Raw genomic sequence first — 21,090 nt, forward strand, 5'->3', positions numbered from 1 at the left:
TGGGGATTGGTAGGAAATGACAGTGGTAATCAGGATGGTTCACTTTCCCCTCATCCATGTGTATTTGTTTCCTGAGCTGCACAAAACCATCACTGGCAAATTTCAGAGAAGTGAACCTCAAAAAAGGGAGTTTGGTCAGATGTCATTGGCAACAAACTTGGAACCCACTTGTGAGTGTGACCTTGAGTATATCCCTGGCTGCCTCAGTCCTCCGACTACGGTCAAGGTGAAGACCCCCATGTTTAGTGAGTTGGCTGGGGAGGGTACAGGACTGCACACATTCCAGCATCCATGTTCTTTCAAATAAACATTAGTAACTACTTTGATTCCAAACTTCTAAATATTTTGCTTTACCCAGGTGAGTGCTCCATCAGGTGAGGCTGAGGGCAAAAGGGCTCATATTAACATCACTGTTGATGCTGTGGTTTCCAGTATTCTGTGTGTGAACCTGTGGTGAACTAGAAACTGTCCTTTATAGAGAGACGCCCAGGTTGCTAAGGTCTGAAAACACTGTAAGTGACATAGGAAGCCCGACAAAGCCACACTGAAGTTTTCTTAAAGAAGAAAGTCCCATTGAGAACACGCGGAGGCTGATGCCAGATTCTAAAGATGATTTCTTGATACAGACATGTCTTGTAAATGTCTATGGCTCCTCATTATCTCAAATAGTATTTCATCATTTACATCTCCTGCCACATTATGGTTATTTTCCGCCAGATTTTTTGATATTCTGAGGATGCTTACCATCACATCTCCTTGTAAATGTTTTTATTGGTCATTGTCCTCTGGAGAACTATCTTTGTGGTGCATATACTAAAGTGCTTTACAGATATACTTTTACTTACAAATAAGCAAAAATATTTAAGCCACTGGATGTTTTACTTGCATTCAGTCTTATCAATTTCCCTCTGGACACTAATTTTTAATGAAGGGGCCCTTCTAAAGGCAGCCTTGGGCTTGAGGCAAATTTTGAGGAGAAAGTATGTCCTCTCACAGTGCACACCACCCAGTCATGATCCCACTTTCTGATCCTGGTTGTCAAAACCAGCCATAATGACCTCATTTCAGGCCCCATCTGGAGCCTATCACCCTTCCCAGACTTTCCCAGGGAGGTCCCTACTGACTTGCTTCACCTTCCCACTGAGCTTTTGTCATCTGTCTTGGCTATCCTGCTTCATTGTTTGTGGACTGTCCACTAGGACACTTGTTCCCAAGGCTAAGGGACTCTGTACTTCCAGAGTCTGGTACAGTTGAGTTCAACAGTATCTAGGCCCTCAGTTTTTATTTGCCCCAGCTGAGCCCGCTCTTGACTGCTGTCCCTCCACACAGCCTGATTCAAGTTGTAGTTCCTACAGCCTTCCCTCAGACCTCCCACTCAAGGACCCTGTTTCACGTTCTGGCTTAAAATTCCCTCACCAACCCTGTGCAAGGCCACCAAACTCTCTGCTCCCTAAACAACACACCCAAGCTGCATCTGTTATTATGTTTTCCCACAAAGTATAGTGTTCATCACCTCACCACAGGGGAAGGGGTGTGCTCTGCACAGGCCAATTTTAAGGAGGGGGGCACACCAACCATAACCCACCCCCCCTCAAAGTGGTACCATGTTGAGACCAAGCCTCTCCTTCTGGAAATGCTTGCATTGCAGAATGTTCTCACAATTGAAAACAGCACCATTTCCTGGAAAATCCATACTACCTTCAGGATTGACTGTGTGTGCATGTGTGTGTGGCGGGGGGGAGAGGGGGAGGCTCAAACAATATCAAAACTTCAGGGGTGATAGTGTGCTGGCCACAGGCAGGACTTTCCAAAGGTGAACAGTGTTGTGGGACCAAAGCATCATGGTCTTTTCCCAAGTACAGAAGTAGGTGCAGTTGCAGTGAGCCAGGTGCCTGGAGAGTGGGGAGGAGCAGGCTGGAGAGATTCTGGATGGAGACAGAAGAGCCCTGGACAGCTCCTGTCAGGCAGACACAGAAACCACCTCCCACCCAGGACCTTTCCTGGTGCTTCTCTCTACCAACACATGGGAAAAACAGAGCTTGTCCAAGCTGCAGTGGGAACACCCCAGGAAAAGGCAAGAGAGCAGAAGGAGGGGTAGCCCGTGCATCCAGAGGCCCCTTGTCAAGGTAGTGGTGGTGGATGGTTCTATTTTTGTTTTTCATAATCTTCACAGGAGAATATTTTTCCATTGATTTTTACTCAGAGTGGAAGAGTTGGGAAGGAGAAAGAGAGAGAGAGAGAGAGAGAGAGAGAGAGAGAGAGAGAGAGAGAGAGAAACTTGGTAGTAAGAGACACACATCAACTGGATTTCACCTGCATGAGTCCACAATAATTTCCATGTATTAATCCTGGAACTCAGGTACTTGCCCTTGACCAAGAATTTAATTCACCACCATTCATGTGTGAAGGCTGACATTCTTACCATTAAGCCACACTGGCCAGGACATGGTAGATGTTTACCCAATGAGGAAAGAAGCAGATCATTTTGTTTCCTTTGATTGATAAATATCTACAACTTTTAGTGGCTACACTTCAAGACACTTGCATCCCAGGAGAGGACCCTGAGTCTCAGCAGCCTGCAGCGCATCATTCTGGGAAGATAGGGAATCAACCTCTGCTGAGACACCACAACTCCCTCCCTGTGCTGGTCAATGGCTGAAGCACGTCATTACAGTGGATGAAGTTGGCCCTTCCTGGGTCACTAGTTTTCTGGAAGGACCTGCTGACCCCCATGTCATGTCTGCCCTGGTAACTTATGTTCCATTTCCCACTAACCATGGCGCCACAGAAGAGAACGGCCACCAAACTGTACTGAGACTAGAGTGGCCTCAGTGGCACACACATGGCACAGCACCAACTCTTCCTGGCAATTGCACTGGGCTTTTTTTCTGCACATACCCACCTGCCCAGCTGCCACTGCTGCTCCCTGCCTTGACACTTGAGAGGAATCTGAGCTCCTCAACCACCTGAATTCTGAAAGAGCACAGACTCAACACTTGGCTGGAAGGAGCAGAGATAACAAGGGGCATGTCAAGACCAAGATCTACTCCCGGGGGCTTAGGTTTTAGTATCAGGGAGCATAGATGTCACCATCCATGGAGGTGAATGTGAAGTTCAGGGTGGGTTCCCCAACCTCCACACTGACAGCAGGGGAAACTACCATGCTGTTCTTTGGGGCATTGTATGCTAGTCCCTCATGATGACCCTGGCACATCATGAGGACCTCATTAGGTCACCATTGGGTCCCTGAGTTGAGCTGGTGTTCATACGTATGTGGACTGATTGGGTGAATAAAACATGGGTGGCACGAGCACTGTGGTTGTCTGGAGTCCATCAACGGTCCCAGGCCCTGGCCCACGAGGCAATTTCAGAGGCCAGCAGAAGGCCGCTGGGCGGCCTCTCTGGACAGGCACCTGGGGGCACCAAAAGAGAGAGGGGCTGTGAGTCCAAGAGGGGAGCGCCTGCCTTCCCACAGGACAATCCCCAGCTGGGGGCCAAGGGACAGGAGGAGCCCTCAGCTGGGAGCACCCAGAGACCTGACCTGGCCTCCGCCAGGGAGGAAAGGCCATGACCTCTGGGTAGAGAAGGAACCGGGAAAAAGCTGTCCTCTCATGGGGTCAAGAAGAGGAAGGAAAGAAGGGAACACAGCTCCAGGAAGTCTATGCCTCCATTGGAGGTGGCTTCAGACAACCCCAAGAAGAAGCAAAAGAGCAAACATTCTGGGAAAATACAGTCGCACAAATATGAGCAACATCTAAATGGCTTGATGCAGGAAAGGGGACAAGGGGCCTGCTGCACATGGTTAGGGAGATGGTTGGGGACAACCGCAGGACTCCAGAAGGGAATGTCAGAACTCCTCACCTGGGAAGGAAACCAGCAGGTCCCCCTTCTGAGATGGAGGAGGCAGTGGCCATGGCGGCGGCGGCAGCGGCGGCGGCGGCGGAGGAGGAGGAATTTGACCCGCCCAGCATGTCCTTTGAGGCCTACCTCACCTACGACTGGCCTCCATCAGAAAAGGCTTCAGAAAACCCGGTGAAAAGGAAAAACCACAAACACTCAGGAACGAGCCAATCGGACAAAGCCAAACAGAGTCTACACGGCTCAGACGCAGGAAAGGGGGCAGGTGTCCTGCCGCCCAAGGTGAGACAGAAGGTTGGCAGGAACCTCAAGACTCCAGAAGGGAAAGGCAAAACACCTCACTTGGGTAGGAAGCCAATAGGTCCCTCCCTTGAGGAAGAGGAGGAATTCCAGCCACCCACCATGTCTTTCCAGGAGGAGGACTTCACCTACGACCCGCGTCCATCACAGGTGGCCTCAGGCATCCCGACCCTTCTATGGGTGGCAGGTGCTCCTTGGATGTCTGGGGCCCCATCGGAGGTGGCTTCAGAAAATCCCCTGAAAAAGCGAAAGCGCAAACACTCTAGCCAAAGCCAATCAGACAAAGACCAGCAGCGTCTACAAGGCTTAGGTGCAGGGGAGGGGCAGGGCGGCCTGCTGCCCAAGGTGAGGGAGAAGGATGGGGACACTTGCAAGACTCCAGAAGGGAAAGTCAAAACTCCACACTTGGGAAGGAAGGCGGCGGGTCCCCTGCCTGAAATGGAGCAGGAATTAGACGCGCCCAGCATGTCTTCTGAGGCCTTCCACACCCACCACCAGCCTCCCGCCAGGAAAGAGAGGAAGAGTGTCAAGGCTCCAGCCACTGCGCCCGAAGGAATGAGTCTGAGGAAAGAGGAAACGACCAGCGCCCAGGCAGAGATGGGCAAGTGTGAAAAGCGACCGCCACCTGCAGCAGCGGGGGCCAGGCTCCCACTGGTGCCCCCTGCCGGGTCACCCGCCTGGCCAGACCTCGGGCTCTGCCCGGGCCAGCTCCGTGACCCCCCACTTCCTGCCTTTGCGTCCACGTCCTCCTTCCAACCCAGGCCAAGGGCGCCGCCTTCCCCTAGCAAAGAGGAAGGAGCTCGGCTGATGGGAATCAGGGTGCACTCCAGGACACCGGTGTTCTCTGGGTCCAAGAGGGCTGGTCGGTGCAAAATGACCACTATGCTCCAGCAGTGTGTCCAGACCCCGCAGAACAACGTCAACTTGCTCTCTCAACTGAGAGGAGTCCCGTGTTCTCTTCTCCAACACGCTGTGGAGAGTGACACACCTGAGGAGCCGCCTGGCCTGGAGGAACAACATGAAGCACCAGCTGCAGAGACAGATCCCTTATGGAAGCAGCACCAGTGTCACCGCGCCTTGGAGAAAGCAAGGCGGGAAGAACACACGGCACAGCTGCAGCCCCAAGAGCAGGAGGTCCCAGGACTGGTCCTGCACCTCAGCGCCAACAGGCCCCAGGGCCCACCAGCAAAGAGGGCTTTCTCAGAATCGTCTGAAAGAGGAGGAGCAGGACCAGCTGTCCAGGAAAAAGCCCCGCCTGCCCCAGCCCCCGCAGCAGGCACCCGGGCTCCCTCTGACCCTGCCAGTCGCCACAGTTGTCACCCCATCCCTGGGAAGCGGGTGGTCAGCGGCCAGAAGAAGCCTGTGAAGAAGATGGCACCGCTGATGGCCAAGTCCATTAAAGATTACAAGAAGTGGACCTACTTCCTACGATGAGGCCCGGGCTTGCCCTGGAGATGGGAGTTGGAAGGAGGCCTGCGAGCACAGTGAGGGAGTGCTCCTTCCACAGGAGACCAGCATCTGGGGCGTTGTGGGAACTCTTGGATGTGACTGCCATCGATTTCCAGGGTTGCACCTGTGCACCTTCCTGCCAGCGCAGTCGGGAGAGCTTGTGAGCCCTTGCATGCATACACCACACACAGAGAAGGATCTGGACCCACAGAGGACAGCTTTTGTATATCTGGGTGGTGGGAATGTGGTGCACTTATGGGATTTATTATCACTTCCTGAAATTTGATTTCCAAGTCTGTAACTATCCATGCATTACCTGAACTGCAATGTATACTACTGAGACTGGTGATCACAGTCATTACTGTCAGGAATTCTTAGATTTCATCAAGACAAAGACTGGGTTATCTTTAAAACCCTCTGTGAGGAGGCATACACAGATTGCCCAACTCAATAAATGATGTTAAAGCGACAGACTCCTGGAGTTTGTTAGTGTTGTGCTTGTGAAGGCCTGAGCCACAGCCCCTGCCTCCCCGCCTGGAGAGTGTGTGTGCTTTTGTGTGTATATATACAGGCATAGAGAAGGCTCTGGAGGGGGAAATGGAGAGGTATGATGGTTTAAGCGCATATGCGCATGTGTCATATATACACTTATGCGAGCACTTTGATGTAGCAATTTTAATGATAGGCTTTATATCCTCTACATATGACTGTGTGTGTGTGTGTGTGTGTACTCATTCATGCACAGAAATGATTGTGCCAATTGAAGCCACTTTTCCTCAAGGACACTGCCTCCTTCTCAGGGGCTGAGGTGCTGAGCAGTGTGCATCTGAAAACCTCACCCTGGCCAGTGAGCTCCGTGTTTGGAGAATAAGCCCGCACTCCCAAGGGTCACAGGTTTGATTGCCATCAAAGGCATGTACCTGGGTTACAGGTTCAATCCCAGGCCCCGGAGGGGGTTTGGCCAAATGGGGGAGGCTGCCGCCAATCAATCTCTCTCACTTCCTCTGTCTCTTCTCTTACCCACGGTCGCTCCCTTCCTCTCTTTCTAAAAATCAATGCGAAAAAATATCCTGGGGTGAGGATTAACAGAAAGAAAGAAAGGAAGACAGGAAAAGAAAACTTCAAGGAGGTACAGGCACAATTGTTGGAATCCAGGAGCCAGCAAGAGTGGGAAGCCTGTAGGGGACCATAGGTAAAAATCTGTGAAGGGCTCAGTCCTAGGAATAAAGACAGAAGAGAAGGTAGGAGTAAGTTGCCCGGCCTCAGTTTCCCAATCTCTAGGTGGCCCAGAAAGATCATCAGTTTCTGAAATTGGATTGAGATGCAGCCCCCTGCAGGCACAAGGCAGAAACAACCCTAAATCCCCTCGACAAGACAATGGCATCACCTTTCATCCAACATTATTTCTAAAAACAAGTGATCAACTACCCTGCCCTACACAGTCAAACACAAGAACAACATAATGAGGCAATGAAACATCAAAATATTGGAACTGTCGGACACAGACTGCTGAAGAACTATTTTGGCCAGTACCGTTATAATAGCATATATTCAGAACGTGCTTAGCAAAAGGCGTTTAAGCCTTTTTGGTGGCCGGAATTGTGTCCCCTGCTCAGCTTATACATGGAGGCCCTAACCCTGAATACTTTAGAATAGGACTGTATTTGGAGATAGGAGTTTTAGGAGGAGATTCACTTAAAATGACCTGGTTAGGGTGGGACCTTATCCAATAGGACTGTTGTCCTGAGACAAAGAGGACATTTGGATACACAGAGACAGCAGGGATGGTTTTCCATACAGGATAACAATGGCTCAGTGGCTAGAGCGTCAGGTACCCGGTTCCATTCTGGTCAAGGGCACTATCTTGGTTGCAGGCTCCTACTCCACCATGGTCAAGACACCTGCAGGAAGCCAATCGGTCTTTCTCTCTGTCTTTTCTGCTCTTTCCAACTCTCCCTAAAAATAAAATCAATAGAGCCCTAGCCGGTTTGGTTCGGTGGACAGAGCACTGGCCTGGGTACTGAAGGGTCCTGGGTTAATTTCCTGACGAGGGCACATGCCCAGCTTCTGGGCTTTGTCCCCAGTGTGGGGCCTGCAGGGGGCGGCCAATCAATGATTATCATCATTGGTGTTTTCTCTCTCTCTCTCTCTCTCTCTCTCTCTCTCTCTCTCTCTCTCTCTCTCCGCCCCCCGTCTCCCTTCCGTTTGTTAATCAATAAATATATCTTTCAAAAGATAAAGTAAAGTAAAAGCCAATGGAAAAAAAAACCATTGGGGGAGGATTAAAATAATAGAAGAATGATATTTAAAACTTTATTTCATTTCGATTAAACACACACACACACAGACACACACACACACACCATGTGTGCATTTGTGTGTATATACACACACGGAAAAGATTTAGATGGATGCTTGGAGATACACCAAGGTCCACCTCCGGTGAACACCTCCGTGTGTCTGAGTTGTGGCAATGTAGTGTTTTTGTTTTACTACTTTGTGTGTGTGTCACATATCCTTTCCTCAAAATGGATTTATGACTCTGAGGATTCGTGCAGTGTTCACTCCGCCCATGGATACTTCTGAGCGTATTGAACACAATGATAACGCTCAGGAACTCTCACTTCTTACCAATTCTAACACCGAATGGCAAGGGAAACACAGACTTCTCAGCGAATAAGGTTAAGGCCACGGCAAATCTGACGGGAAAACTCAAAGGTATGCCTATGGAATCGTCCAAGCGACCAAATAACTTCACATATAGACAGAACAAGGTGGAGCATCCACCGAGCTCCCCGATTTGCTCAAGGGGTCAGAGCAGGTACATTCCTGGGGATGAGCTGCCATCTATTTTGTTCTTCTCTAGTCAAAGCGATGGAGCCAGTGTGGCGACTGTGGAGTTGTGCTTTAGGGCAGGCATCAGAAAGCTACTGCAACGGAGTCCTTGTAGGGTGAAGGCAAGTGCCCTCAAGAACTCTGGAGGGCGGAGGGCTGATGTGAGGCAGGCCCGACTGCTGGTGTGCAGGTGTGCAGGTGATGAGAGCACGAGGTCATTCAGCCATTCTTTCCGGAAGAACTGATGGAGGCCTTGCTCAGACCCTGCTCCGCGGGGACCCACAGACACAGGGACTAGTCCTGCCCTCGGTAGGGCTAAGCTGTTTGACTGCAGACAGATGGCGTTCTCTCCCTAGGCTCCCACTCATCACCCTGTTCAGAAAGGTACCATCACCCTGGCCCTCAGCTTCTTCACCTCCAGCTTCCTGTCTTCCTGATCATTGACCCGCTTATGCAAATGAATTTCACCTGCCTCAGCCTCAGTTTCCTCCTGCAGAAAGGGATTCAGGTAACCGACAAGTGACCCTGCTCCCGCCACACAGGAAGCCCTCAAGGTTCCATTGGCTCCTGGGTCCCCCGTGGGAGGGGCCAAACCCCGCCCCTACCCCCCGGCCCCCCCCGCACGCCTGGCCCCGCCCTCGACGCTAGACCTTCTATAAAGCTGCTGCTGGGCCTGCTCTGCACCAGTTGGCTTGTGACTGACCAGCGAGAAGGTCGCACGCACGTCCAAGCGCAAGCATTTCCGAAGCCTCACCCACCAGGGACTGGGTGCCAGAAGCTGGTTCCCGGGAAAGGAAGCACTGTGAGGAGCGGGCCTCGGAGGAGAACCCTTCCAAAGCTCCCCCAAGCCCACGCCCCGCAGGTGTCTCTTCCACTGGGGGACGAGATGGAGGGACACCCCCGCGCATCCCGCGGCGCATCCCACAGCTCTGAGCGCCCACGGAGAAAGCAAAGAGCGTCCTCGCCGCTCTCGAGGCCCCTCCCAGTGCCGCACTTTCGTGACTGCTCGAAGGAGAGAAGGGCCGGCCACACAGAGCCTTCTGGCGGCAGAGGCCCGTCCCTTCCATGGGTGGCAGGTGCTCCCTGGATGTCTGAAGTCCATCGCCGGTCCCAGGCCCTGGCCCAAGAGGCACCTCAGAGGCCTGCAGAAGGCCGCCGGGCAGCCTCTCCGGACAGGCACCTGGGGGCACCCCAGGGGAGAGGGGCTGTGAGTCGGACAGGGGAGCGCCCGCCTTCCCACAAGGACAATCCCCCGCTGGGGGCCAAGGGCCAGGAGGAGCCCTCAGCTGGGAGCACCCAGAGACCTCACCCGACCTCCGCCAGGGAGGAAAGCACACAGCCTCTCTGCGGAGAAGGAACCGGGGGAAAGCTGTCCTCTCATGGGGTCAAGAAGAGGAAGGAAAGAGGGGGCAGCAGCTCCCAGAAGTCTACGCCTCCATCGGAGGTGGCTTCACACAACCCCAAGAAGAAGCGAAAGCACAAACACTCAGGGGAAATACAGTGGCACAAATATGAACAGCATCTACACGGCTTAGATGCAGGAAAGGGGCCAGGGGGCCTGCTGCCCACGGTTAGGGAGATGGTTGGGGACAACCGCAGGACTCCAGAAGGGAATGTCAGAACTCCTCACCTGGGAAGGAAACCAGCAGGTCCCCCTTCTGAGATGGAGGAGGCAGTGGCCATGGTGGCGGCGGCGGCGGCGGCGGAGGACAAGGAGGAGGAATTTGACCCGCCCAGCATGTCCTTTGAGGCCTACCTCACCTACGACTGGCCTCCATCAGAAAAGGCTTCAGAAAACCCGGTGAAAAGGAAAAACCACAAACACTCAGGAACGAGCCAATCGGACAAAGCCAAACAGAGTCTACAAGGCTTAGGTGCAGGGGAGGGGCAGGGCGGCCTGCTGCCCAAGGTGAGGGAGAAGGATGGGGACACTTGCAAGACTCCAGAAGGGAAAGTCAAAACTCCACACTTGGGAAGGAAGGCGGCGGGTCCCCTGCCTGAAATGGAGCAGGAATTAGACGCGCCCAGCATGTCTTCTGAGGCCTTCCACACCCACCACCAGCCTCCCGCCAGGAAAGAGAGGAAGAGTGTCAAGGCTCCAGCCACTGCGCCGGAAGGAATGAGTCTGAGGAAAGAGGAAACGACCAGCGCCCAGGCAGAGATGGGCAAGTGTGAAAAGCGACCGCCACCTGCAGCAGCGGGGGCCAGGCTCCCACTGGTGCCCCCTGCCGGGTCACCCGCCTGGCCAGACCTCGGGCTCTGCCCGGGCCAGCTCCGTGACCCCCCACTTCCTGCCTTTGCGTCCACGTCCTCCTTCCAACCCAGGCCAAGGGCGCCGCCTTCCCCTAGCAAAGAGGAAGGAGCTCGGCTGATGGGAATCAGGGTGCACTCCAGGACACCGGTGTTCTCTGGGTCCAAGAGGGCTGGTCGGTGCAAAATGACCACTATGCTCCAGCAGTGTGTCCAGACCCCGCAGAACAACGTCAACTTGCTCTCTCAACTGAGAGGAGTCCCGTGTTCTCTTCTCCAACACGCTGTGGAGAGTGACACACCTGAGGAGCCGCCTGGCCTGGAGGAACAACATGAAGCACCAGCTGCAGAGACAGATCCCTTATGGAAGCAGCACCAGTGTCACCGCGCCTTGGAGAAAGCAAGGCGGGAAGAACACACGGCACAGCTGCAGCCCCAAGAGCAGGAGGTCCCAGGACTGGTCCTGCACCTCAGCGCCAACAGGCCCCAGGGCCCACCAGCAAAGAGGGCTTTCTCAGAATCGTCTGAAAGAGGAGGAGCAGGACCAGCTGTCCAGGAAAGAGCCCCGCCTGCCCCAGCCCCCGCAGCAGACACCCGGGCTCCCTCTGACCCTGCCAGTCGCCACAGCTGTCACCCCATCCCTGGGAAGCGGGTGGTCAGCGGCCAGAAGAAGCCTGTGAAGAAGATGGCACCGCTGATGGCCAAGTCCATTAAAGATTACAAGAAATGGACCTACTTCCTACGATGAGGCCCGGGCTTGCCCTGGAGATGGGAGTTGGAAGGAGGCCTGCGAGCACAGTGAGGGAGTGCTCCTTCCACAGGAGACCAGCATCTGGGGCGTTGTGGGAACTCTTGGATGTGACTGCCATCGATTTCCAGGGTTGCACCTGTGCACCTTCCTGCCAGCGCAGTCGGGGGAGCTTGTGAGCCCTTGCATGCATACACCACACACAGAGAAGGATCTGGACCCACAGAGGACAGCTTTTGTATATCTGGGTGGTGGGAATGTGGTGCACTTATGGGATTTATTATCACTTCCTGAAATTTGATTTCCAAGTCTGTAACTATCCATGCATTACCTGAACTGCAATGTATACTACTGAGACTGGTGATCACAGTCATTACTGTCAGGAATTCTTAGATTTCATCAAGACAAAGACTGGGTTATCTTTAAAACCCTCTGTGAGGAGGCATACACAGATTGCCCAACTCAATAAATGATGTTAAAGCGACAGACTCCTGGAGTTTGTTAGTGTTGTGCTTGTGAATTCCTGAGTCACAGCCCCTGCCTCCCCGCCTGGAGAGTGTGTGTGCTTTTGTGTGTATATATACAGGCATAGAGAAGGCTCTGGAGGTGGAAATGGAGTGGTATGATGGTTTAAGCGCATATGCGCATGTGTCATATATACACTTATGAGAGCACTTTGATGTAGCAATTTTAATGATAGGCTTTATATCCTCTACATATGACTGTGTCTGTGTGTGTGTGTGTGTGTGTGTGTGTGTGTGTACTCATTCATGCTCAGAAATGATTGTTCCATTTGAAGCCACTTTTCCTCAAGGACATTGCCTCCTTCTCAGGGGCTGAGATGCTGAGCAGTGTGCATCTGAAAACCTCACCCTGGCCAGTGAGCTCCGTGTTTGGAGAATAAGCCCGCACTCCCAAGGGTCACAGGTTTGATTGCCATCAAAGGCATGTACCTGGGTTACAGGTTCAATCCCAGGCCCCGGAGGGGGTTTGGCCAAATGGGGGAGGCTGCCGCCAATCAATCTCTCTCACTTCCTCTGTCTCTTCTCTTACCCACGGTCGCTCCCTTCCACTCTTTCTAAAAATCAATGCGAAAAAATATCCTGGGGTGAGGATTAACAGAAAGAAAGAAAGGAAGACAGGAAAAGAAAACTTCAAGGAGGTACAGGCACAATTGTTGGAATCCAGGAGCCAGCAAGAGTGGGAAGCCTGTAGGGGACCATAGGTAAAAATCTGTGAAGGGCTCAGTCCTAGGAATAAAGACAGAAGAGAAGGTAGGAGTAAGTTGCCCCGTCTCAGTTTCCCAATCTCTAGGTGGCCCAGAAAGATCATCAGTTTCTGAAATTGGATTGAGATGCAGGCCCCTGCAGGCACAAGGCAGAAACAGCCCTAAATCCCCTCGACAAGACAATGGCATCACCTTTCATCCAACATTATTTCTAAAAACAAGTGATCAACTACCCTGCCCTACACAGTCAAACACAAAAACAACATAATGAGCCAATGAAACATCAAAATATTGGAACTGTCGGACACAGACTGCTGAAGAACTATTTTGGCCAGTACCGTTATAATAGCATATATTCAGAACGTGCTTAGCAAAAGTCGTTTAAGCCTTTTTGGTGGCCGGAATTGTGTCCCCTGCTCAGCTTATACATGGAGGCCCTAACCCTGAATACTTTAGAATAGGACTGTATTTGGGGATAGGAGTTTTAGGAGGAGATTCGCTTAAAATGACCTGGTTAGGGTGGGACCTTATCCAATAGGACTGTTGTCCTGAGACAAAGAGGACATTTGGATACACAGAGACAGCAGGGATGGTTTTCCATACAGGATAACAATGGCTCAGTGGCTAGAGCGTCAGGTACCCGGTTCCATTCTGGTCAAGGGCACTATCTTGGTTGCAGGCTCCTACTCCACCATGGTCAAGACACCTGCAGGAAGCCAATCGGTCTTTCTCTCTGTCTTTTCTGCTCTTTCCAACTCTCTCTAAAAATAAAATCAATAGAGCCCTAGCCGGTTTGGTTCGGTGGACAGAGCACTGGCCTGGGTACTGAAGGGTCCTGGGTTAATTTCCTGACGAGGGCACATGCCCAGCTTCTGGGCTTTGTCCCCAGTGTGGGGCCTGCAGGGGGCGGCCAATCAATGATTCGCATCATTGGTGTTTTCTCCCTCTCTCTCTCTCTCTCTCTCTCTCTCTCTCCCTCCTTCTCTCTCTCTCTCTCTCTCTCTCTCTCTCTCTCTCTCTCTCTCTCCCCATCTCCCCATCTCCCTTCCGTTTGTTAATCAATAAATATATATTTCAAAAGATAAAGTAAAGTAAAAGCCAATGGAAAAAAAAACCATTGGGGGAGGATTAAAATAATAGAAGAATGATATTTAAAACTTTATTTCATTTCGATTAAAAAGACACACACACACACACACACACACCATGTGTGCATTTGTGTGTATATGCACACACGGAAAAGATTTAGATGGATGTTTGGAGATACACCAAGGTCCACCCCCGGTGAACACCTCCGTGTGTCTGAGTTGTGGCAATGTAGTGTTTTTGTTTTACTACTTTGTGTGTGTGTCACATATCCTTTCCTCAAAATGGATTTATGACTCTGAGGATTCGTGCAGTGTTCACTCCGCCCATGGATACTTCTGAGCGTATTGAACACAATGATAACGCTCAGGAACTCTCACTTCTTACCAATTCTAACACTTGGGCTATCTTTCAAACCCCGAATGGCAAGGGAAATACAGACTTCTCAGCAAATAAGGTTAAGGCCACGGCAAATCTGACGGGAAAACTCAAAGGTATGCCTATGGAATCGTCCAAGCGACCAAATAACTTCACATATAGACAGAACAAGGTGGAGCATCCACGGAGCTCCCCGATTTGCTCAAGGGGTCAGAGCAGGTTCATTCCTGGGGATGAGCTGCCATCTATTTCGTTCTTCTCTAGTCAAAGCGATGGAGCCAGTGTGGTGACTGTGGAGTTGTGCTTTGGGGCAGGCATCAGAAAGCTACTGCAACGGAGTCCTTGTAGGGTGAAGGCAAGTGCCCTCAAGAACTCTGGAGGGCGGAGGGCTGATGTGAGGCAGGCCCGACTGCTGGTGTGCAGGTGTGCAGGTGATGAGAGCACAAGGTCATTCAGCCATTCTTTCCGGAAGAACTGATGGAGGCCTTGCTCAGACCCTGCTCCGCGGGGACCCACAGACACAGGGACTAGTCCTGCCCTCGGTAGGGCTAAGCTGTTTGACTGCAGACAGATGGCGTTCTCTCCCTAGGCTCCCACTCTTCACCCTGTTCAGAAAGGTACCATCACCCTGGCCCTCAGCTTCTTCACCTCCAGCTTCCTGTCTTCCTGATCATTGACCCGCTTATGCAAATGAATTTCACCTGCCTCAGCCTCCGTTTCCTCCTGCAGAAAGGGATTCAGGTAACCGACAAGTGACCCTGCTCCCGCCACACAGGAAGCCCTCAAGGTTCCATTGGCTCCTGGGTCCCCCGTGGGAGGGGCCAAACCCCGCCCCTAACCCCCCCCCACCCCCCCCACCCCCGCACGCCTGGCCCCGCCCTCGACGCTAGACCTTCTATAAAGCTGCTGCTGGGCCTGCTCTGCACCAGTTGGCTTGTGACGGACCAGCGAGAAGGTCGCACGCACGTCCAAGCGCAAGCATTTCCGAAGCCTCACCCACCAGGGACTGGGTGCCAGAAGCTGGTTCCCGGGAAAGGAAGCACTGTGAGGAGCGGGCCTCGGAGGAGAACCCTTCCAAAGCTCCCCCAAGCCCACGCCCCGCAGGTGTCTCTTCCACTGGGGGACGAGATGGAGGGACACCCCCGCGCATCCCGCGGCGCATCCCACAGCTCTGAGCGCCCACGGAGAAAGCAAAGAGCGTCCTCGCCGCTCTCGAGGCCCCTCCCAGGGCCGCACTTTCGTGACTGCTCGAAGGAGAGAAGGGCCGGCCACACAGAGCCTTCTGGCGGCAGAGGCCCGTCCCTTCCATGGGTGGCAGGTGCTCCCTGGATGTCTGAAGTCCATCGCCGGTCCCAGGCCCTGGCCCAAGAGGCACCTCAGAGGCCTGCAGAAGGCCGCCGGGCAGCCTCTCCGGACAGGCACCTGGGGGCACCCCAGGGGAGAGGGGCTGTGAGTCGGACAGGGGAGCGCCCGCCTTCCCACAAGGACAATCCCCCGCTGGGGGCCAAGGGCCAGGAGGAGCCCTCAGCTGGGAGCACCCAGAGACCTCACCCGACCTCCGCCAGGGAGGAAAGCACACGGCCTCTCTGCGGAGAAGGAACCGGGGGAAAGCTGTCCTCTCATGGGGTCCAGAAGAGGAAGGAAAGAGGGGGCAGCAGCTCCCAGAAGTCTACGCCTCCATCGGAGGTGGCTTCAGACAACCCCAAGAAGAAGCGAAAGCACAAACACTCAGGGGAAATACAGTCGCACAAATATGAACAGCATCTACACGGCTTAGATGCAGGAAAGGGGCCAGGGGGCCTGCTGCCCACGGTTAGGGAGATGGTTGGGGACAACCGCAGGACTCCAGAAGGGAATGTCAGAACTCCTCACCTGGGAAGGAAACCAGCAGGTCCCCCTTCTGAGATGGAGGAGGCAGTGGCCATGGCCGCGGCAGCGGAGGAGGAGGAGGAGGAGGAATTTGACCCGCCCAGCATGTCCTTTGAGGCCTACCTCACCTACGACTGGCCTCCATCAGAAAAGGCTTCAGAAAACCCGGTGAAAAGGAAAAACCACAAACACTCAGGAACGAGCCAATCGGACAAAGCCAGACAGAGTCTACACGGCTCAGACGCAGGAAAGGGGGCAGGTGTCCTGCCGCCCAAGGTGAGACAGAAGGTTGGCAGGAACCTCAAGACTCCAGAAGGGAAAGGCAAAACACCTCACTTGGGTAGGAAGCCAATAGGTCCCTCCCTTGAGGAAGAGGAGGAATTCCAGCCACCCACCATGTCTTTCCAGGAGGAGGACTTCACCTACGACCCGCGTCCATCACAGGTGGCCTCAGGCATCCCGACCCTTCTATGGGTGGCAGGTGCTCCTTGGATGTCTGGGGCCCCATCGGAGGTGGCTTCAGAAAATCCCCTGAAAAAGCGAAAGCGCAAACACTCTAGCCAAAGCCAATCAGACAAAGACCAGCAGCGTCTACAAGGCTTAGGTGCAGGGGAGGGGCAGGGCGGCCTGCTGCCCAAGGTGAGGGAGAAGGATGGGGACACTTGCAAGACTCCAGAAGGGAAAGTCAAAACTCCACACTTGGGAAGGAAGGCGGCGGGTCCCCTGCCTGAAATGGAGCAGGAATTAGACGCGCCCAGCATGTCTTCTGAGGCCTTCCACACCCACCACCAGCCTCCCGCCAGGAAAGAGAGGAAGAGTGTCAAGGCTCCAGCCACTGCGCCGGAAGGAATGAGTCTGAGGAAAGAGGAAACGACCAGCGCCCAGGCAGAGATGGGCAAGTGTGAAAAGCGACCGCCACCTGCAGCAGCGGGGGCCAGGCTCCCACTGGTGCCCCCTGCCGGGTCACCCGCCTGGCCAGACCTCGGGCTCTGCCCGGGCCAGCTCCGTGACCCCCCACTTCCTGCCTTTGCGTCCACGTCCTCCTTCCAACCCAGGCCAAGGGCGCCGCCTTCCCCTAGCAAAGAGGAAGGAGCTCGGCTGATGGGAATCAGGGTGCACTCCAGGACACCGGTGTTCTCTGGGTCCAAGAGGGCTGGTCGGTGCAAAATGACCACTATGCTCCAGCAGTGTGTCCAGACCCCGCAGAACAACGTCAACTTGCTCTCTCAACTGAGAGGAGTCCCGTGTTCTCTTCTCCAACACGCTGTGGAGAGTGACACACCTGAGGAGCCGCCTGGCCTGGAGGAACAACATGAAGCACCAGCTGCAGAGACAGATCCCTTATGGAAGCAGCACCAGTGTCACCGCGCCTTGGAGAAAGCAAGGCAGGAAGAACACACGGCACAGCTGCAGCCCCAAGAGCAGGAGGTCCCAGGACTGGTCCTGCAACTCAGCGCCAACAGGCCCCAGGGCCCACCAGCAAAGAGGGCTTTCTCAGAATCGTCTGAAAGAGGAGGAGCAGGACCAGCTGTCCAGGAAAAAGCCCCGCCTGCCCCAGCCCCCGCAGCAGACACCCGGGCTCCCTCTGACCCTGCCAGTCGCCACAGCTGTCACCCCATCCCTGGGAAGCGGGTGGTCAGCGGCCAGAAGAAGCCTGTGAAGAAGATGGCACCACTGATGGCCAAGTCCATTAAAGATTACAAGAAGTGGACCTACTTCCTACGATGAGGCCCGGGCTTGCCCTGGAGATGGGAGTTGGAAGGAGGCCTGCGAGCACAGTGAGGGAGTGCTCCTTCCACAGGAGACCAGCATCTGGGGCGTTGTGGGAACTCTTGGATGTGACTGCCATCGATTTCCAGGGTTGCACCTGTGCACCTTCCTGCCAGCGCAGTCGGGGGAGCTTGTGAGCCCTTGCATGCAAACACCACACACAGAGAAGGATCTGGACCCACAGAGGACAGCTTTTGTATATCTGGGTGGTGGGAATGTGGTGCACTTATGGGATTTATTATCACTTCCTGAAATTTGATTTCCAAGTCTGTAACTATCCATGCATTACCTGAACTGCAATGTATACTACTGAGACTGGTGATCACAGTCATTACTGTCAGGAATTCTTAGATTTCATCAAGACAAAGACTGGGTTATCTTTAAAACCCTCTGTGAGGAGGCATACACAGATTGCCCAACTCAATAAATGATGTTAAAGCGACAGACTCCTGGAGTTTGTTAGTGTTGTGCTTGTGAATTCCTGAGTCACAGCCCCTGCCTCCCCGCCTGGAGAGTGTGTGTGCTTTTGTGTGTATATATACAGGCATAGAGAAGGCTCTGGAGGGGGAAATGGAGAGGTATGATGGTTTAAGCGCATATGCGCATGTGTCATATATACACTTATGAGAGCACTTTGATGTAGCAATTTTAATGATAGGCTTTATATCCTCTACATATGACTGTGTCTGTGTGTGTGTGTGTGTGTGTGTGTGTGTGTGTGTACTCATTCATGGTCAGAAATGATTGTGCCATTTGAAGCCACTTTTCCTCAAGGACATTGCCTCCTTCTCAGGGGCTGAGATGCTGAGCAGTGTGCATCTGAAAACCTCACCCTGGCCAGTGAGCTCCGTGTTTGGAGAATAAGCCCGCACTCCCAAGGGTCACAGGTTTGATTGCCATCAAAGGCATGTACCTGGGTTACAGGTTCAATCCCAGGCCCCGGAGGGGGTTTGGCCAAATGGGGGAGGCTGCCGCCAATCAATCTCTCTCACTTCCTCTGTCTCTTCTCTTACCCACGGTCGCTCCCTTCCACTCTTTCTAAAAATCAATGCGAAAAAATATCCTGGGGTGAGGATTAACAGAAAGAAAGAAAGGAAGACAGGAAAAGAAAACTTCAAGGAGGTACAGGCACAATTGTTGGAATCCAGGAGCCAGCAAGAGTGGGAAGCCTGTAGGGGACCATAGGTAAAAATCTGTGAAGGGCTCAGTCCTAGGAATAAAGACAGAAGAGAAGGTAGGAGTAAGTTGCCCCGTCTCAGTTTCCCAATCTCTAGGTGGCCCAGAAAGATCATCAGTTTCTGAAATTGGATTGAGATGCAGGCCCCTGCAGGCACAAGGCAGAAACAGCCCTAAATCCCCTCGACAAGACAATGGCATCACCTTTCATCCAACATTATTTCTAAAAACAAGTGATCAACTACCCTGCCCTACACAGTCAAACACAAAAACAACATAATGAGCCAATGAAACATCAAAATATTGGAACTGTCGGACACAGACTGCTGAAGAACTATTTTGGCCAGTACCGTTATAATAGCATATATTCAGAACGTGCTTAGCAAAAGTCGTTTAAGCCTTTTTGGTGGCCGGAATTGTGTCCCCTGCTCAGCTTATACATGGAGGCCCTAACCCTGAATACTTTAGAATAGGACTGTATTTGGGGATAGGAGTTTTAGGAGGAGATTCGCTTAAAATGACCTGGTTAGGGTGGGACCTTATCCAATAGGACTGTTGTCCTGAGACAAAGAGGACATTTGGATACACAGAGACAGCAGGGATGGTTTTCCATACAGGATAACAATGGCTCAGTGGCTAGAGCGTCAGGTACCCGGTTCCATTCTGGTCAAGGGCACTATCTTGGTTGCAGGCTCCTACTCCACCATGGTCAAGACACCTGCAGGAAGCCAATCGGTCTTTCTCTCTGTCTTTTCTGCTCTTTCCAACTCTCTCTAAAAATAAAATCAATAGAGCCCTAGCCGGTTTGGTTCGGTGGACAGAGCACTGGCCTGGGTACTGAAGGGTCCTGGGTTAATTTCCTGACGAGGGCACATGCCCAGCTTCTGGGCTTTGTCCCCAGTGTGGGGCCTGCAGGGGGCGGCCAATCAATGATTCGCATCATTGGTGTTTTCTCCTCTCTCTCTCTCTCTCTCTCTCTCTCTCTCTCCCTCCTTCTCTCTCTCTCTCTCTCTCTCTCTCTCTCTCTCTCTCTCTCTCTCCCCATCTCCCCATCTCCCTTCCGTTTGTTAATCAATAAATATATATTTCAAAAGATAAAGTAAAGTAAAAGCCAATGGAAAAAAAAACCATTGGGGGAGGATTAAAATAATAGAAGAATGATATTTAAAACTTTATTTCATTTCGATTAAAAAGACACACACACACACACACACACACCATGTGTGCATTTGTGTGTATATGCACACACGGAAAAGATTTAGATGGATGTTTGGAGATACACCAAGGTCCACCCCCGGTGAACACCTCCGTGTGTCTGAGTTGTGGCAATGTAGTGTTTTTGTTTTACTACTTTGTGTGTGTGTCACATATCCTTTCCTCAAAATGGATTTATGACTCTGAGGATTCGTGCAGTGTTCACTCCGCCCATGGATACTTCTGAGCGTATTGAACACAATGATAACGCTCAGGAACTCTCACTTCTTACCAATTCTAACACTTGGGCTATCTTTCAAACCCCGAATGGCAAGGGAAATACAGACTTCTCAGCAAATAAGGTTAAGGCCACGGCAAATCTGACGGGAAAACTCAAAGGTATGCCTATGGAATCGTCCAAGCGACCAAATAACTTCACATATAGACAGAACAAGGTGGAGCATCCACGGAGCTCCCCGATTTGCTCAAGGGGTCAGAGCAGGTTCATTCCTGGGGATGAGCTGCCATCTATTTCGTTCTTCTCTAGTCAAAGCGATGGAGCCAGTGTGGTGACTGTGGAGTTGTGCTTTGGGGCAGGCATCAGAAAGCTACTGCAACGGAGTCCTTGTAGGGTGAAGGCAAGTGCCCTCAAGAACTCTGGAGGGCGGAGGGCTGATGTGAGGCAGGCCCGACTGCTGGTGTGCAGGTGTGCAGGTGATGAGAGCACAAGGTCATTCAGCCATTCTTTCCGGAAGAACTGATGGAGGCCTTGCTCAGACCCTGCTCCGCGGGGACCCACAGACACAGGGACTAGTCCTGCCCTCGGTAGGGCTAAGCTGTTTGACTGCAGACAGATGGCGTTCTCTCCCTAGGCTCCCACTCTTCACCCTGTTCAGAAAGGTACCATCACCCTGGCCCTCAGCTTCTTCACCTCCAGCTTCCTGTCTTC

At 52.7% G+C, this 21,090-nt stretch overlaps 3 protein-coding genes across 3 annotated transcripts; all 3 read left to right on the forward strand.

Annotated features, from left to right (window-relative positions):
- The first annotated feature begins 3,912 nt into the window (after window positions 1–3,912).
- LOC138998608 (elongin-A-like) lies at window positions 3,913–5,592 on the forward strand. Its single transcript, XM_070400742.1, has one exon. The coding sequence runs from the start codon at window positions 3,913–3,915 to the stop codon at window positions 5,590–5,592; it is 1,680 nt and encodes a 559-aa protein (XP_070256843.1).
- A 3,937-nt stretch (window positions 5,593–9,529) lies between these two features.
- On the forward strand, window positions 9,530–11,440 carry LOC138998609 (elongin-A-like). The gene has a single exon (XM_070400743.1). The coding sequence runs from the start codon at window positions 9,530–9,532 to the stop codon at window positions 11,438–11,440; it is 1,911 nt and encodes a 636-aa protein (XP_070256844.1).
- A 4,021-nt stretch (window positions 11,441–15,461) lies between these two features.
- Window positions 15,462–17,729, forward strand: LOC138998610 (elongin-A-like). Its single transcript, XM_070400744.1, has one exon. It carries the CDS (start codon window positions 15,462–15,464, stop codon window positions 17,727–17,729), a length of 2,268 nt encoding a protein of 755 aa, XP_070256845.1.
- The last annotated feature ends 3,361 nt before the right edge of the window (window positions 17,730–21,090 follow it).

The sequence above is a fragment of the Myotis yumanensis genome, unplaced genomic scaffold (genome assembly GCF_028538775.1).
Source record: "Myotis yumanensis isolate MYYU_CA2020_CCGP unplaced genomic scaffold, mMyoYum1.0.hap1 SCAF_20, whole genome shotgun sequence".
NCBI lineage: Eukaryota > Metazoa > Chordata > Mammalia > Chiroptera > Vespertilionidae > Myotis > Myotis yumanensis.